At 44.6% G+C, this 19,789-nt stretch overlaps 1 protein-coding gene across 1 annotated transcript; it reads right to left on the minus strand.

Moving 5' to 3' along the window:
* Positions 1-9,006: 9,006 nt before the first annotated feature.
* znf296 (zinc finger protein 296) lies at positions 9,007-19,217 on the minus strand. The gene is made up of 3 exons (XM_069148169.1): positions 19,011-19,217; positions 16,256-16,621; positions 9,007-12,594 (listed from the first exon to the last, which is right to left on the minus strand). The coding sequence occupies exons 1-3, from the start codon at positions 19,060-19,062 to the stop codon at positions 10,808-10,810; spliced, it is 2,205 nt and encodes a 734-aa protein (XP_069004270.1). The 5' UTR covers positions 19,063-19,217; the 3' UTR covers positions 9,007-10,807.
* Between the last annotated feature and the right edge of the window lie 572 nt (positions 19,218-19,789).

Here is a 19,789-nt window from a genome sequence, read left to right on the forward strand (position 1 = left end):
CAAATGCTGTATGATTAGAAATCATTTGAGTGTTTTAATTATTCATCAATTTATTCCGAAATATCTCTCCTCCTCCAGCAGGACACTTGCTTTGTCCTTTTTAGTTCCTCAGTCTGCTGTAGTTTGTCACGGTCATGAACCAAGAAAACTCAATTAAAAGACTGGTTGTTGTAAAAACTTGGAACCAGGAAAAAAAATAACTGATAGTCTCTAAATAACTTCCAGAAGAAAGATGTCAGGGATCTGAAAGTTGCCTGTAAAATCTCTCGACTCTAGCGCCCTCTCTTGGCATAGCTGCTTTAGACCCCAATTCAAAGGAAAAAAGTGATGGTCTCGGAATATCTCCTGAACCGTAAGTGGGAAGGGCACCACATTTTGTGTGTATGCTGCCCTCGGCCCAACTCCCCTGCATGCCAGGTTTGGTGCCCCTAGCTGCTTCCCTTTGTATAGTTTTAGGGTTAGGGATTAGGGTTAGGTAAATTGACCTTTGACCTCCTGGTGGTTTCATTTCCTATAGAATCCTTTTTTTTATTTTTTATTTTTTATGATAACGAGAGCCAGCTTGTTTAGAGAACAACAGAATGTTTAACTTTTAGCAAGCAATTTGTCATTGTGGCGCTTAGAGTAGCTGAGTTCGATTTGTCCTTAAGCTTCCATTGGTTCCCTATAAAGCCGACCCAATGGCACCTGATTGGACCTCATTGATCACACCCACTGTCACTGTCATTGGTTCGCTTTCAACTCCACCTCTTTGCTCAACAGGGGCCCCCTACCAAATGGGGGGTGGGGGTTAAGGTCAAAGGTCACCACCCATCAAATTTTGACAGGTGGTACTGCATTTCTCTTTCTCAAAGTGTTAACAGTGTATTTGAGACTCCATTGTTACTTTATTATTTAATCACTCACCAGAAATGCATTCTATGCAGTGGTACCCTGACCCATCACTTAAGGTAGTTGTGAAACTTTTTTTTCTTCTTAAAATAACAGCTTCAAAAGTATTTTTTATGGTACACAGACCTACAACAGGAAGAATGTAACTTTTTTTTTTTTTATTATTACCGCTGTGCACCTCGAATGCCTGTTCTTTGCATTGTAACTTGGGTCTCCTGCGAAAAGGAACGTTTTACACGGCAGCATCACACCACCAAGCCCGCTCTGTATTCTCAGTACTGACATCATGATAAAGGTGGAGTGACTGAAGTGAGCAGTGACGGAGGAAGCCAACGAGAGAAAAGTAAGAGGAGTAAATCTCGGACCGGCCTGCAGTCGTTGGTGAGAGCGTTACGAAATAAAAGGCTGCGGGAAAGACGCTGAGCTGGCCCTCTTTGTTGTTGGACTGGTAGCTGTAATGTATACGGTTTGCCGTGTATTGTGTTATTGAAGCCTACTTGCTTGGCATTTTGTTGTGCTAGCAAAGTTGTTGACTCCAGTTTTTGATCATTAACCAAGTCAGCAACTTTCAGCAGGAGTTTAGCTGTTACGCAGACATTTGGATGCCATGTCAGCAAAACGCCTGATAACATGCTTAGACATCATTACTGGTAACAAATGCTCTCACCTCGGTTGCTGTTCATCTTTGTAGGCTAAGTTGCCACCCAGTTTTACATCGCATTTTTGTAAGGTTACTTTAGTTGACCAGCTATTCATTGTTTGTTAGCATCCCATAGATTTTTTTTTTTTTACTTAATATGAATTTACAGCTCGATCGCTGGTTGCATTGAAATTATGATTTTGTGTTATTAGTACCACCCACTGCCACAGAGGCCGCTGTTGCTGCCACTCAGCGAAAGTTACATAGTCTTGCTTTAAATAGACAGTTATCAAAGTTACAATCTGGTTTTTGTGGTGTTTGGCTCCACCTGTGCCAATATGCAAAAACTGCAGCTAGCTGGCAGTTGAAGAGCGAACCTGCTGTGTTCGCCTCGCCCACCCTCTCTGGTGAAACAACCACCGCTGGATGACGGAAAAAGCGTCACGAACTGCGCTGATAATGTAATATAATGTGATGTAATGACACCACCACCAATCTGTTCTGTCCGTATTACTGCAAATGCAAAGGCTTTCATCAGTGGGGCTGGCTTTAATCACCGCTGTGTTACCTCATTTAGAGTTATTTAGCGTATGGCTCGAACAGACATTTATTTAAATGACAAACCTTCATTATTACCTGAAGCACAGAAAAATGTCCACCACAAATCCTTCTCTCTTGCTTCTACTTCATCTTTTATGGCATTTCTAAAGATTTCCTTGGAACAAAATAATCTCACCTCTGTTTAAACAACATTGTCGGGGTTTCAATATATGAGATTGAATATTTTGAGACGTGTTTTGCATGAGACTGGTGTATTAAACTATTCATAAGTACTTTTTTTCTGTGATACCTTCATGGACCATTGTAAATTGTTTTTGGAAGGGGTGCGTTGGCCTCCTTCTGTGTGGACCACTTGTGAACCATGTTCTAAACTCAAATAATCACAAGTGGACATCCAATTACCGCCACCCTACTCCACCTCTCTCTGCCCTCTTGTGTTGTGTTCTTCAGTGAACTTTAGGTGGATATCCATCTCCAATAAACTGTTGCCCTGCGGTGCTCACTCCAGGCCTCTTCAGGCGTCCCTCTATCATACGCCTGATTAGACTGAAAACGTGAGACTGACCGGCACTAAACAAACAAGAAGAATAGCGACACAGATCCACCTAATGGTCACCATTTAACTCCATTCATGGGCTCTCCATTATGTCTGTTTGGTCTTTGAGGATGGAATTATAGGACGCTTCAGTGACAAAGGTCAGAGGGCCGAGCAGACACTCCCACCTCCATGACCCGCTCTGATCCCACGACCCCGGCACCAGCAGCCACCCCGACCCTCTCACTCTCCCCGCTAGTTAACCGGCTTTGTCCCGGCCCGTTTTCTGCCGCATCACTCACACATCACACCAGGCTGAACGGGTCAGTAGATGGAAAAAGGGAACCTTATTATCACCCAGTACCACTGAGGGGAGATCAACAGGAGACACCAATTATATATGAAGAATAACAAATAATGGGGATTTCTTTTAGACCTCTCTTTGTGTTTTTCCAATTTGAAAATCCAATTTATGTCTATTTGATGGCGTTTTTACTCTCCCTCGCCTGTTACTAGATTTTATTGTACTAAGTAAGCAGTACTTTCTCTTGCTGTATGAACACATTATGTTACTTTCTTTTGACATTTTGATTGTGCTGTTTGTTTATTTTAAAAGTCTTGCTGGTACTGAGGGAGATGTAGTCTATATAGTTTTAGCTGTCTCTATGTTTAGAGGCAGTCTGATTTATGTTTAAACTCATTTTAGATGAAGTCTCCAAAGAATCACTATATTCTAATTCAAACTTGATAGCATTTGAATTAACTTCTCTGATGTCATATCATGTAATATTCTTGGTATGCTATCCTGTTAAAGTCCTTAGTAATGCGACTGTAAGATTATTCCCATCTACATCATTAATCCTCATGATGGAAAGTGTTTAATTTACTTAAGACGTATCAGGTACTCCTACATTTCGTGCTACTTCATACTTCTACTTCACTACATTTCAGAGGTAAATAATGTTCTGTGTTCAGCCATATGATCGGTACTCACATGTAATATTTTTCAAACTATGTCACTTACAGATTTTTCTCAATAACTAAAAGACAAAGTACGAACAAAATATTTCTGTCTCATTTGTTTAATTGGGTTGTCTTTATCTACTTTTAGGACTTGTGTAAAAATCTGATGGTTTTAGGTCATATTCGTGCAGAAATGTAGAATATTCTGAAGGGTTCACAAACTTTCAAGCACCACTACAAAATATCTCAAATCAGTTTCCTTACAACAGTAATACAACTGATACTTTATTGTGTATTTCAGTTCAAGTTTCCTGTTTTAATGTGATATTTGTAAATTATTCTTATAAAATGTGTCATAGGGTTATGATAGTTTATTGTTGTTATACGGAAACACCTGCTCCAACTGCTGGCTGTATTTATACTTCTTTAGATGGGAAACAAACATCAGTATTGACAAAGCTCTCAGCTGCTGTTAGTATGTTCTCTGCAAAGTCTACTGAGACAAGATACAGTCTCACTTGACCATTTCAGAGTGAAGTACATCTACCTCTAAGTAACTAATCAATGCTCAGTCATATTGATGCAATGCCACATACAAAGATATGAAAAGACAAAGAAAAACTTTGGACAAAGTATGTGGAATATAAGCGGGCTGACAGTAAAGATTTGTTGCATGTGGAGACTCTGGTTGAGGCGGTTAGGAGCTGTAGTTCACCTGCCCTCGGGCCTGTAGGAAACAAACACATGAAAGCATTTTCACCTGTCACAGGACTGAACTCTCCCTCCTAACCTTACTGTGCATGTTATGAAGGCAGCACCTCTGACTCCAGCACTGTGTGTGTGTGTGTGTGTGTGTGTGTGTGTGTGTGTGTGTGTGTGTGTGTGTGTGTGTGTGTGTGTGTGTGTGTGTGTGTGTGTGTGTGTTAGGGAGGGGGGGAGGGGCAATGTGGTCTATGGTCAAAATCCAGTTTTTCCGGCATATGGATAGACGCCTCTGGGCGGGTTGAGGAGAAAAAAAACTGACTGACCTCAATATGTGCGTGTATGTGTGTGTGTTTACCTGTGTAACTGCATAACTCTAATGTGAAAGCATTTCTGCAAGACAAAGAGTATCAGACGTTTGAAGAACGGTTTATCAGAGAGCGTTTTTGTGTGCAGATGTTTGATAATCTCTTCCATCTTTTTTTAGGCTGTTTGTTTGATTGCATTTTTGTTCACACTTATACAACAGTAGAGAAACATTCATCAGTAAACAGTGTAAACATCTACATTTGCCAATACTCAGGTCAGCAATCACTTCAGAAGCCCTGTTCACACAATGACGTATAAAGTCATTAAGCTACATCAAAGTTTATTTTATCAAATTTGATCATATTGTACTGTATTTGTATGGGCATTAAGTCGCATCATATTGCATCATGTTGTATTGTATTACAAAGTATCAGGTAAAAATGTGACGTATCTAATTGCATCACACTATATCACACTGTAGTGTTTCTTATCGCACCACATTATACCATATTGTATATTACCAAATTGTAATATATCATAGTTTTGTCTTGCTGTATTGTATCGTAGAGTATCGTGTAGTTTTGTATCATATTGTATTACATTGTGTCGCACCATAATGAATTGTATTGAAGCTAAAGTATCATTCCATAGTCGTATCATGTTGTATTGTTTTGTATATTATGTTATTATTCATACGGTTTCGTATCGTTACAGGTTGTATTGAAATGTATCATATTTTGTTGTTTTACATCATTTCATTTTGTATCAAAATGTATCGTATCGTATTATTTGGCATCACAGACCTATTGTTATGTATCGAATTGTATCGAAATGTATTGTATTGTTTCGTTTTGTATTGTATCAAAATGGATCGTATCATTTCGTTTAGTTTAATCTCGTTTCCTTTTGTATCATATTGTAATTTATCAAAATGTATTGGAATGCATTGTATTATTTCGTACAGTACCGTTTTGTATCGTATCAAAACTTATTGTATTATATCGTATCGTAATGTATGGTATCGTAGTTATTTTTACCCTCATTATGTAGCTTCAGTTTCTGGCTGTCCTGCAACAACATTTTATACCGTGAAGAAGAGAAATTAGTGAATGTCCTCCTCTTTTGTTTTTAAATAAACCCGCCTCCAGTCTCATCAGTACCACTTGACTGAGAGAAGACTGAAGGGATACTCCTCCCTCAGAGCTCGTCCTCACTGATCAGTGACATTATATAACCCCCTATAAGAATGAGCCCTCCTTGTCTTTCCATGCTCTCATTATCTGGAGGTGTTGAAAAGCAAAAAGAGAGGATTGACGGATGGCTGCCCGGGACGTGGTCGCCCCTCACCTTGTCCTCCCACACTCTCACTGTTGGGAGGGTGATGGGAGGAGGGAGGGGGGTGAGACGAAGCGGTGTAATTCCAGGGTTCGGGTTTCTCTCTGCGGTCATTGCGGGAGGAAGGACAGGCGAGAGAAGGTGGGGATTGTGGGAACTATGCGAGGATAAAGAGCAGAGAGGGAGTCCTGCGGTTTGTCTGACCACTCCCAAATCCATCTTTCTCTTTCTTGTAATCCCCATCTCAGACCGCCGGCTGATGATGTATTCCTGAGCTTCTGCCTCCTCCTCAGCTATTTTGAGGAGGCAGAAGACAACAGGGCAGAGGCTGCAGTATACCATGAGAAATGTAATTAAAACTCACAGTTAATTGGCTTTTTCCATGATAAAGCACAATCTTCTCATACATAAGTGAGAGCCTCTCATGGCCACAGGCCTTCCCTATAGCAAAGCAAACATCATTCCCTTTGTTGTTGAATTTCAGAGCTAATCATCTTAAATTTAATCTGAATGTGTGATTGTTCCATTACTGCCAGGAAAAAACGTTTCATGTCTGCAAAGTGCATGACTACCAATGAAGTTGAGCAATTAGATGGCTCAGTCGACAATTCACTGTTTTAACTGATGCGGGTGAATGCTCTATGTTTGTAATGCTGGGTTTTAATGCAGGTTTGGACTTTCAGGGTCAGCTCTGAAGTGGTTTTCCTCCCAACTGGAGTTTCTCAGTTGCATTTCAGGACTTTTGATTCCTGGACTGTCCTGAGTCACATACTGTTTTCCACATGTATGCTAATTTAAAGGTCTATCACTTCTTTGCAGCTGATATTCAAATGTCAACGTTACATGAACTCACTCAACTTTATAAAAACTCCACAGCAAATGAAAAATCACTGTTATACCTGATCTCATTCACAAAAGCAAAACAGTGCTCGATGAAAAGGCCTGTTTTCGTTCCATTCAGATTAATTTAAATGCATCATGAATTAAAATTGGATAATCTGTTTTTTTTGGCTGTTTTTATTGTTTTAACTGAGTCCACCACTGTCTGTATCTCTAACTGCAATCATTATATCAGAGTCTAAGTCTTTAAAGTTAATCGAGCCTTAATCCCACATTGTTGTGGTAAAAGTTTCATCTATTGTTCACGTGAAAGCCTTGTTTTCACTATCTACCCCTTTCAGTTTCTTGTTCTAATTTTATTGTCTGTGTAAACCGGGCACTCCTACAAAAGAGTGAACTGCTCTAACTGTTGTATAAGTAAAGGATCAAAGAGTAAATTAAAATAATGTATTACTACCACACAAACTTTTTGATGAAGAAAACAAAACTGGCAGTAACATACAACAATATTTGTGTTAGGCCATGACATTAACAATACCATATCATTGAGGATTTTAGTAAGCGGAAGTTTTCTTTATGTACTGGCCACAAGATATTGAGCACATCTCACGCATGGCCTAAAAAGCGCTTCAGCACTTTTTCTTGAAACTCAAACTGCACAAAAAGTTCATGAAACAGTTTCACTTCACAGTGATCTGATGCTAAAAGCACAACTTTAAATTATGTGAGAATGTTAATATGATACAAATTTCAGAAACTTTCTTCTTGTGTCAATCCATTTTAATACAGAAATAGCTTTTAATGTGTGTGAAACATATTAACTTCCCCAGCGACAGTGCTGGTTGTGTGTGTCTGTCCGGCAGCGACTTCTCCCAGCTTCCACTGTGACAAAAGCTTTTTCTGTTAAGCCGAGACACAACTATTAGATCTCAAAGTCCATGTTACGATCGCCCATGGGCAGTCACTGATCAGACTAGACATTGGCAGACATGATAAAGTCTCCACATTGTGATTGGCTGGTTTGGGTACCGACACTGACCTGTGCAGGGTTTGACAGCAGCTCAGGTAGGTGTGGACTGCAGGAAGACAAAGGGCACTCAGGGACCGGGAAAAGATATCCACTTGCTGTAGGGGCTAGTATGCTGTGTTCTGCTCTGTATCACCTTACCTTACATAATTGGTTCCATACGAGCACCAAATGGCGCTGGCTGTGGCGCCTAACAGACAGTCAGAGCGGAGAGACGGGACGATGTTACCCGTCACCTGGACTGTCCTCCCTCCTTGTTTTCTGCTGTCTCTGTGGAGAGAAACGGACAAACTGACTCATCTGGATCCGAGGGGCTTCTGTCTTCACTTCCTCCTTATTCTCAACAACACAATGGTAATTGGTAGAAGTGGGCGTGTGTGCATCTGGTGCAACAACCCCCCCCCCCCCTCACACACACACACACACACACACACACACACACACACACACACACACACACACACACACACACACACACATACATCTAACCCCACTCCTCCTCTTCATCTACCCAGCCCCCACCCTGTTGAAAGCTCATTAAAAGGCCTGCTGTTAATGAGCTAGAGGGATCATAGAACTTAATTTTCATTAGGGGGGGTGTGGGGGTTAAGGCCAGAGATGCTGGAGCAGAGGTTTTTATGCCCTTAAAATGGAGTCAGCAATTATCCCAACCCCTTGACACTACTCACCCACCCAACTCTGCCTCCTAACATGCCCACAAACAATAACCAAACTGCCCCCCAATTTTGTATCCTGAGAAATCCTGGTCACCCATGTCCCATCACAGCACCCATCTCACAATCTGTGACTGACACCAACTCAAATAAATCTACACACACGCACACACACACACACACACACACACACACACACACACACACACACAGTAGAGTTCACGCTCTCACCCCCCCCACCCCCCACCTTCCACCCCAGTAGAATTACATTACAGTGTTTCTAGACAAAGCCAGTAACATCACAGGGATGTAAACAAGGAGTGAGGGTCCCCAATCCAAACACTCACATTAAAAATTAATAACTCAGCGCTGACTGTAGTCCTCAGAGAAACGACCCTCACTGTGACTAAGACAGCATCCTAGTGAGAAAAGACACTTAAAAATAGTTTCAAAAGCTTTGTTGTGAGTCCCAGAATAAGAAAAAACAAAAAAAACATCCGGTGCGAAGCAAAAACATCCAACAATATAAAACATTTGACCTCAATTCTTTATTGAGACTCCTTTTGACAAGGTCAGTTACAAAATGGTGTCAAGTTTACAAAGACAGCAGAGCGCCATAGCGTCACAATAGCCAGTGTTCAGCGTAAAAGGAAACAATCAGCAATGCTTGGAAAAATGGAGAGCGTGAAACAGAGGCAGGCAGATCATACAACAACAATAATAATAATACGGAGAGCAACGGCAAGAATGGCAATCTATGTACAAAATATTATCCCTGAACAGCAACACTGCACTCATTCAAAATCACTTTCAAACCACACGCACAAACTTGTTTTGACCTGAATGCAGCACACATCATATAACAGTAACACAAACTCATCACAGTAGTCACGAAAATGGTGACAGCGATCTACTGGAAGACTCTGACCTGTTTAATTTCTCCAATGACCAGCACGATGACCCGTCAGAAGCACGATGCTGCGATAATGACCAGTTCAGTCAAGCTTAGGACACACGATCACAGGACAGAGGGTTCAAGTAGAAGTGTCACCTGAGGAGTTTTTTCAGAATTTTATGTACACGTACACGTACACACACACACACACACACACACACACACACACACACACACACACACACACACACACGGTGGAAGTTCCACCAATCAACTAACTCCTCCTGCCCCTCTTGACCCTGTAGTTCAGCAGTGAAAAAAACTTTTTCATTTGCACAACCACCAACATGCAGTGTCCATAAATTAGGAAGAATTCAAACACAGCCAACAACAAAAAAAAAGTCTAACGAAATTGCTGCAAAACATGCAAGAGCTTCAAGCAGTCCGCCACTTTACAAATGTAAACAATGAAAGAGCGAAATTACCATCACAATAATAAGTACAAATAGAGAGAAATAATACACACCCGTTTCACATGTAAAATTACAGTTTTTTTTTATGCATAGAAACTAATCATGGAAAACATCAGTAGATGAGATTTTAAAGTCTCCTTATTCACATTTATAAATTTAGGAAAAAAAAAAAAAAAGAAAACAGAACAGAAAATTATCCACACATACTGTCACTAAGTCCGGAGCACAACCTTGCGAGGCCCCGAGGGCCTTGTAAACATTACGTTAAGTGACAAGTGTTGTGACAACCAAGCGCCTTTAAAAAGAGGAGTCTGAGAAACTGCAGGCAGACAGTGTTTGGATTCATTTCACCCCTGTGTCTGTTCAAACATCTTTAGTCTTTAAAAGGCCTTCTCAAAAGAAAACCAGCAACAGCTAGGTAGCACATTATCAACTCTACATTTGTTGGTGATGAAAATATATTAACATCGTTCTATTGCTAGGCGTTTTTAGTCTATATAATCTGTTCTCTGCATAATCTTGACAGTTAAGATTTGTCTCCACCTGTCCAGTGGGTCACCAGAGACATAAATCAAACGTCTTTTGCATCCTGCACTGCAGCGAGGTGATCAGCTTCCTGTGTCGGCGTGGACTGTGGCGGTTCACTTCCTGTTCAAGAGCTATGGTAATCTCCCCGTTGAATGTCATGGCCTTGTTTTTCTCTGTGGTCTAAAGAACTGTAGGCACTTCAATCAGCAGCTTTGCATACAATCGTGAACATGGTGGCTGCTGTGTGCCTCAGAGCTGGCGGGGAGAGCGGGACTGCCTGCTGCTTTCTACAGCGCTGCAGCTTCTTCTTTAAAATAGACTCCAGTTTAACTCGACTGTCAGTTCAGTGGTGGGATGAGTTATTTTCATTTGAATGGGTGAGTTCAATCCTATACAGTGCTATTTTACTGTCAATGAGTGAATGAGAATGGCTCTCAGGGTGCAGAAGTCAAAGCTACGCTCGCCTCTGCACTGCTCTCCGTTGAGAGATCGCCCACTGTGACGGGACTCCCTCTGTTCTCCACATACTCTGCTCGGCTCTGCCCCTCCTCCACCTCCATGCTTCTCACCAGATCACTTTGCATTTTGCTCTCCATTTCTACCCGATCCAAACTGGCCTCATCCTCCTCCATTTTCACCACCACTGCTGCTGCTTCTCCATCAGCTTTTATAGCAGCTAAAGTGTCCGCAGCGCTGGCCTGTGCGTACGCGCCTACGCTGGCGTGACTCAGGCCGTGAACTTTCTTCAGATGTTTCTCCAGCGTGGCGTAGACAGTGAAGGGCACCGCGCACAGCTGGCACATGAAGGAGGCCTTCGCCCCCTGGGCACCGTGGGTCTTCATGTGGCGCGTTAACTTTGAACTCTGTGCGCAGGCATAATTGCAGAGGCCGCAGCGGTAGGGCCGCTCACCTGTGTGGCTGCGGCGGTGCACAGTCAGGTTGCTGCTGTTTCTGAAATGTTTACCACAGTACTCGCATGCCTCGTCTTTCTTCTTCTTACCGGCAGAACCAGCAGAGGAGCTGTTATTGTTTCCTCCAGTGTGAGCAACTCCTTCTCCACTCCGGCGGTCATTGTCCCTCTGCCACTCCTGCAGAGCCTCGCTGACTTTGGCTGAACTCCAGTCCTTCTCCCTCTCAATGATCTCTCGTCTTTCGTTCTCCCACTCTCCAACTCCTCGCACCTTGTCGCTCATCTCCGGACGTTTGGGGGTGCAGTTGCCACTAGCGATGCCGCTCTCACCGCTCCCTCCCGTGTCTCCACTCTCCAGTGAGCCTTCAGAGGGGCTGGCACAGGGTGAGGTGTGCTGGGGCTCTCCCTGCCCCTCTGCCTCCTCCTCTCCACCCTCTCTCTGGCGCTGGTACAGCCGCAGCAGCTCCCTGTCTGGCGGTCTAACCTGGGAGGTCAGCAGCATTAGGCCTGAAGCTATGGAGGGGTGTTTGGGGAGGGACAGGTCCAGCTCACAGGCGCCCTGCGCTCTCACGTCTGTACCGACCATTCCCTTTCCCATGATTCCTGCTGGCTGCATCTGAAACCTCCCTCTCATCCCCTGTCTCCCTATATCCTCCTCCATCATGACCATTTCCACCGACTCGTATACATTTCCTCCTCCTCCAGCCTCCCGGTGATGGCTCCTTATGTGCCGAGCCAGCTGACCGCTCTGGGCGAAGGCCTGCCCGCACACTCCGCAGTGATAGGGCCTCGCGCAGGCGTGAGTCCGGCGATGGGCGGACAGGGCACGCAGGGACCGGAAGTTCTGGTCACACAGCTCGCAGTGGAAGTCTGCCCGGTGGGCGCCAGTCTGAGGAAAGGGAGAAGCTGCCGGTGGAGACGAGGATGGAGACAACGCCAGGCCTCCGATGGAGCTGCCAGCGGTTGTATTATTCCCCTCGGCGAGCTCCCTGAGTCGCACTGAAAAGTTCAGAGCCTGCTGGATGCTGGTGGAGGTGGCGCCAGTCTGACGGGAACGAGCGAGGCGCAGGGTGGAGGGTTGGAAGGCCGAGGCGAGAGCTTGGCTCAGGTGGCGTGGGTCCAGAGTGGCTGTAGCAGGTTTGTGCTCTTTACGGCCTCCTCCTCCTCCTCCTTCCATGTCTGTGTCATCCTCCTCGTCCTCCTGGTAGATGCTGAAGCAGTGTGTGTGCTGAGCGTGCTGTAAGAGCGCCCATGCAGATGGAAACATGCTCTCGCACTGCTGGCAGGTGAATGAAGAGGGCTCCTCCAGCACTGGAGACAAAGATGGACAAAACAGAGTTGGAGGTTTTGATTAATGGATGTTAGTAAAGAATACAGCAATATAATGTCATGCTCTTTTGAAACTTCCACCCGGAGATAAATTCTTTGCGCATTCTTAATGCTCAACAATAGAAAGAAGCTGGAAACAAAACAGAGCAGGGTGTCATTCTCCACCTGGGGAGAGGAAGTCCAATATTCTCTAATTTAAGCTCCGTTTTGGTCACCACCATCGCCTGCAGGAAATATGTGGCTCTCTAGTTGCTAAATTGTGCACCAACTTTGTCTGTCTGCAGTTTGGTGGTGGGCACGTGGAACTTTTGCTGCAACTCTGTGAGCACAGTGGGAATGAAAATCAAAACGATGAGTTCAAAGTCTCAACAGAGCTAAATAGAACTGAAGATATGAGTGATTATCATGTGTTGTTTTATCATTGAAAGCGACCCCTTTCACAAGTTGTCAGATGATCCCTTATTAATATGAAAACATTCATGATAGCAGTGTTTAAGTCATAGGCGCTGGACATTAGTGTGATACATAATAAAAGACAAATGCATCAGTGCAGAGAGACTGCCATGGTCTCGAATGTCAGACAAAGGGCCAAGTGATGAGGAGGAACGGTTCAAACGAGGACAAAGAGCCAAACAAGGGAAAGGTGTGTGCAAAAGTAAGACCCAAAGCAGAAGAGAGAAATGCGGAAGCTGAAAGGCCGACAGAGGCAAGTCGGGGCGCAAAGTACATCTGGAGATATTTTTATATGTGGATAGCTTTGTCTCCTAACCGAGAGCCACTCTCCAATTAAGCTGCAAATTGCTAATTAGCAGAACGTAGAAAACGAACGCTTTATGCAAATCAGGCACTGACTCAGCCTGCTTGACAAATGAGGCCTTTCTGCATAAATCAAAATTGGAGAGAAGATCCCCAAATTGAGAGGAAAACATTTTTTTTTTTCCCCACTTTTTTTCAGTTTTGGAGAGGTTCAAAGCCGACTCTGATATAAGCCTCTTTCATGTTTCCTCAAGTCAAATCCTTCTGTATTTTACTGGAGGGGGGAGGAGAGTGAAGATGAAAAAGAGAGCAACTGTTTCTTTCTCTTCTTCCCCTCGCCCGCCCTCCCTCTGTCTGGAGACGATGGTGTTCATGTCCTTTAACCTAGCCTGAGGAGAAACCCAGGAGAAGTTCAGATACTTCTTTTAAAAATAGGGTGAAGAGTGAGAGCTGGAAGAAAAAAAAAAAGAGGAGAGCGATAGGTAGGTCAGGGCTCAAGAGATAAAAAGAAAATGAGATAAAAAGATTATAATGTAGTACGGGGGGCCAAGAGACACCACGAAAATATGTCACCCCTTTGGATGGTACTTGAGACCCATCCTCCAACCCCGTACCCCTCACCCCCACCGCCCCCCAAAACCCTCCAAATCTTTCCCTGAGGTGAGGGGGGGGGGGGGGGGGGGGGGGGGGTTGTGCTTTTGTCTCGGGGTCCTGGAGTGAAACACAATACCCAGCCGGTTTCTCTTTCCTTCACTCGCTCCCCGCTCACTCCTTGCTTTTTTTTTTTTTTTTTTTTGTAAGGATTCCCATTTGGCCCGGGGTAGCACTTGAATATTAAGCAGAAGCAATAACTACTAATTAAAAATGCAGATTGGCTGGGAGCACTAACGAGCAGCAGGCAGAATCTCTTTTCCCTTGGGAGGCAGAGGGAGGAGAAAAGAGAGGAAGAAGGGGGGGGTGGCGAGAAATTGAAAGAGGGCAAAGCGAAAGTGTGTTGAAGATGGGGGGGGGGGGGAAGAAATGGGGGGGGGGGACGTCGGAGATGAGGAAAAAAAAAAAACAAACAAGGAGAATAAATAAAAAGGAATGAGACAGATGCACACAGCTCTTCAGTAATCCATGCCGCTCTACCCCCATTCCTCCTCCGTCCTCGACACGTCTCTCTTGAATACTGAAAATAGATGGAGGACCTGTGTGTTGTGGGATAACTGCTCTTTCACTTTCAGTCATCTCCGACGCTTCAGATGCTCAGTTTCTCTCCCACAAAACAGCTCAGCTCAAGTACAACACAAGGCAGCAGGGTGTCCAATTAAATATATACTTTCCCTGATTTGACATCCAAGAACTCAAAACTTTGTCTCGACTGAGAAGGTAAAAACTAAAACTGGGGGGAAAATGTACTTTTATGAACTCCAACCAAATGCAACCTACATTCCTGAATAAAAATTTAATCCAAACTTAACTACTTTTGCATTATTCACGAGCTGTCATGCTCTTTCCCCCTCCTCGCCACGTGCACGTGTTAGGTTTGTTGTATAATCCTGCGGGCACCAAATTACTAAACTGGTGTGTTCTCTGGCTGCGAAAGAGAACCAGAGCGAGAGATGAAAAACAGAGTGAAATAGAAAAACGAGAGAGGTTGTGGACAAACGGAAACGGAGCGTGCACCCGTCCCTTGAGCGTTACACAAAGGAAGGAACTGCTAACGTGTGCGTGCATGACAGGGAGTTTCAAAATGTGCTCAGGGGCACTCGTACCTACTACGAGCGCATGTCGCAAGAGGCTCCGTCCATTTGCAATCCTTTACAACATCTTTCAGACTCACAACAATTTCTTCACTTTTGTGATTCAGCGTGACCTTCACGTCTGACCTTTGCAGGGAAGACACAACAAACTCGCACACATTTTCTTCAGGTGGACATGAAATTTCTTTAAAAGGATTTCAATGAGAATTCATGATTTTCTGATTGAGTTTTGATGGGCTTGACCCCCACACCGTGACATATTATATTTGGCATGGCAGTGTCCGCGTACATTTTTACTCATCCCCTCTAAAAAAAAAAAAAAAAAAAAAAAAAAAATTAAACAGCAACTGGAAAGGCGTGAAGAAATAGACCTTTAGGAAAATCAGTGGTGATATTTTATACAGTTAAGGCAGAAAAAGAAGAGGGGATGGGTTAGGACACAGAAAATATGAAGACGAGGGGAAGAAGAGGAAGCGGTGGATGAATAAGATGAAGAAAAAGCAGGAGGATGGAGGCGATTCCCAGGAGCTCAGGTGGCTCGGCCCGGGGCAGAACAGTGGGAGATAGCAGAGGAGCGGCACATGATGCAATGTCCTCCATTACGGTGTCATGACAGTGAGGAGAGCTACACAATCTTTCTCACATCCCCTCCTCTGACCGTTTCACACTGCAGCGCACGACTACAACCATCAGTCCCCTTTACAAAGTAAACGGACCGGCCGCGTCAACACTGAAACCTGCTCCCGTCTTGGGTTACAGGGGACGTGGTTTCAGTCTCTGTTGTCCAGGACGCAGTGGATGAGCAACATGTTTACCTGGCCATTCCACCTCAGAGACTGACAGTCAGGGAGATGTGAGGGAGCTCAGGTGCTCAGTGTGGAGCCCTCAGGGAGCCTCGGTGCCCTCCGAATGTTCCTGACGCCTATCCTTTCCACACAATTAGCCCGTGCATCACTAACTCACGCAGGTCTGCTAATGGCAACGGCTAGTTAATGAGCTGGACTCGGGAGGGAGGAGGAACAGTTGTTAAATGAAGAGGAGGGCGGTTGGAAAAAAAAAAAAAAAACAAAAAAAAACAGAGTCAATAATTAGCAACCTGCCCTCTTCTTCTGTTTCTGCTACTGCGTCTTCCAGGCACTCACCTGCTCTGCTGGGCTCCGCCTTCACTCTCACGCCGGGCTCCTCCCCCCAGACTCGGTCCCTGGCCGCCCCTCTCCTCAGCTCGATGAAGCCTGGCCCCAGCTCAGCGCTGCTGACCTGCTGCCGTGCTCTGCTGGCAGGTGAGGGAGGCGTGGCGTTGGCGTTCGGGGCCGGGTTACGGGAGCCGCAGCCGCCCTGTTTGTGCTGGATGAACGCCAGGATGTGGGCGAGGGGGAAGGCCTGGCTGCACTGGCCACAAGTTAGGAGGTCACTACCCTCGTCAGGGGCTCGGACCTGTGGAGGAGGAGGAGGAGGAGGAGGAGGGTGGTCCCCTGATGAGCTGTGGCCATCCGGCACAACAGTGGCATCTGAGGAAGAGGAGGCGAGAGAGAGAGTTCACATACTACCAGAGGAAAACTTTTTTTTTATTTTTTTTTTTTTTTTTTAGTAGAAGTACAACGTCCAGGATGGAGTCAGTTAACACAGACAGTGCAGATCCAGTGTCGAAAAACTAAAGAAGACTGTTTATAAAAGGTGCACAAATGACTTGATTACATGCTTAACCGATTGACAGAAAATTCATCATTTAAGTAAAATTTCAAGCAGATTTCAGCTTCTCAAAAGTGAATGTTATCATGTTTTATTTGAGAATAAAATGATTTGGCATTTTTCCACTCTGCATGACATTTTATAGACCAAATGAGTAATTAGGAAAACAATCTGTGATAATCAATGATAATAAAAAATCAGCTTCAGTCACTGTCCAGTTTTTTTTTTTTTTTAAATAAAGAGGCCTACCTCCTGATAGTATTCCTATTTTATGTAGTATTTTTCATGCCCCTCTTACTGCAGTCAAAGTGTCCCAAGTCCTCTTTTTCGGGTTAACAGTGTCTGTAAAAATAGTACAGATGTTTCTCTGTAGCACGTTTGAACTCAGAGACAGATATAAGGTTGTCTCCCCGAAAAGCAGATGGACATTATCAGGGAGTACTGGGTCACACCTAATTCAGGTTTCTGAATATAAGTTTATTGCATGCTCTAACAAATTATTGACAAAGTGCTGTTGACCTCATTGGAACAACAAACAAGCATGGTGATTGAAAGTGCTAGTTTCAGTTGTAAGCGCAAAAGCAATGAGGCCAATCTGCTCAGCCAACACTGACCACTTCCTTTAAGCAACCCAGAAACATTTCTGCTCTCTCTGGCAGGGGCTGCTGGGTACAGAGAGAGAGAGAGAGAGAGAGAGAGACAGGAGCCCAACTGTCCATCTTAGCACAAACTTCAACCTTCTGTTGATGAGTCAAAATCAATTTACTGAATTAAAAGTGTAAAATCAGGACCGAGAGTTTCATCTTTCACTCATAACGAAAATCTGCCCTGTCAGTCACATGCAGCCGGAGTTTCTCAACAGGAAGTGGATTGCAATAAAAGTGGAAAAAAAGAAAAAAGTGACTGAAGGTGTTTGAGATAAGAGCAGCCCTGTGTTTCTGTGTTCACCGGTGTGTGCAGGGCAGCTCATCTGATTAACAACATAGCAAATCTTATGTGGTTTGCAGGCAGGGACCTACACACAACTTAAACTAAACCTCCCGAGAGCCTGTGTAAACTCTGGCTATTTCTTCAGGCAGTCTCAGACCAGGTAGGTCTCTTTGGAGAGGAGGAGGAGGAAGAAGAGGGGAGGGGGGGGGGGGTCAGAAGTCTATTGCTCAACCCGATCACGGGCACACCTTGATGCCTGGACTGAATCCACCTGCCCAGGCTGGACCGGCTCGCATACAGGACAGGTACAGACAGTACAGTCTGAAGTCAGATCTCACCAGTTGTTAGTCAAAAATGTCACCTTTCCTGTTTCATAGCGGAGCTGTTTGTGCAGACTTGCAAGGCGCGGTTAGACGCACACGCGCGCGCGCACGCACACACACACACACACATACACACATACACACACGCGCGGTTGAGTCAGGGCATGTGGTCACACCAGACATGCACCACTGGTCTCCAGTGCAGAACTGTAAAAAAACAAAAACAAATGGGGCTTAAGTTTCTGTCTTTATTCACTCACATGTCTTTGTGAGCCGCATCTTTAATCCGAACAGGATCAATTGAGATTGAATGGAAATCTAGTCAACATTTTTATTTTGCGGGTATTATTTAATTGGCCGATAAGCCTATTAAAAACCGCTGGCGTGATGTGAAGCAGGACGCAGCCAGCGTCTTGGCTTTAAAGTGATGAACAGGAAGGGGAAAAAAGTGCGACAGAGACCGAGCGAGAAACTTGATCATCGCCTAACCTGGAAATATTAATAATCGTGTTCGGACCTGTAGCCTCTGAACACAGCGTGCCAATAAACCGGTCCTTCCTCTGTGGAAACTGCTGCATCTACAATACGCAGCAGGACAAACACAGCGCGAACGTTATGAGCGCTTATTTAAATATTTGCGTGTGAAATCTGACTACAGGATTAAACATCTAAATTGGCCCGATTGAGGTCAGCGCGAACACAGAGACACTTTGAAACCTTTTGAGGACTCACTTTCGTGGTGGGAAATTAAAAAAAAAAAAAAAAGAATAACGCTCCAATCAATTCATCTGAAAACCGGTGCTGACGCACATCCAAACCACGCGCCCAAACTGTCAATAAAACAGAACCAGGACCTGAATGCGTTTTAAGTTTCACGTCAACGCATCACATCCGTCCGCCACCAGTTTCACGGCTCCCCACACACACACCGCTGCTCTCTCCCCTCCGTCTTTACCTTGAATCGCACTCAGGTGCCGCGGTTTGCTTCCAAGTTTGCGCCTGGACATCGCGTCGAGCGTTTGGCACCGTTCTGGGACCCAACCAGCGAACCCAAACCAAACCAGACCCAGTCCAGGCTGCTGCTTCTCCAATAAGTTGACCGAAACCCTGGCGACGTGAGATGGACGGATAACACTGTCTGGCCTCTGCCTGGACTCGCGCTGAGCTGTGAAGGCTGCGTTCAAGTTCACGCTTCTTCCCCCGCTGCGAGCGGAGGGCAAAAGTGGGCATGGGCGACTGAAGGCACCGCCCGCCCCGCCACTCTGCTGCTCCGACCCTGACCCCGCCCTCCTCGGGTAACACACTCCCGTAAACACCAGCTTCTATCACTTTAAAAGCCTTCTTTGTATTTGTTTCTACTGAGAGTCAACTGTCTGTTTAAATCGTTGATTCCACATCTGATAGTGAGAATCGACATCTAGTTCCTCCTCAGCAGCTCAGAGGAACCGCCTCGCTTGTTGCCCACAGGTGTTGCCTAAACCAAACCGGAACCAGAGTAACATTCATTTCTCCTTTCCTTCTTGACCACCTGGGTCTGTTAAATCCTCATTAAAATGAAGAAAACAGAGAAAAGCACCTGAAAAGTTAAGAGAACGACTCAGAAACGAGAAGCGGCGGTGAAACGCCGATATGTCGCCTCCTACTGATATACATAACGACCTGCATGCCTTAAAAAAAAAACTTCACACGAAATAATCTCACCAAAAATATTTACACTTTGCCGCTTTTTTTTGT

Source organism: Embiotoca jacksoni, unplaced genomic scaffold (assembly GCF_022577435.1).
Source record: "Embiotoca jacksoni isolate LCO1_2020_lvr unplaced genomic scaffold, fEmbJac1.0.p SCAF_14, whole genome shotgun sequence".
NCBI lineage: Eukaryota > Metazoa > Chordata > Actinopteri > Embiotocidae > Embiotoca > Embiotoca jacksoni.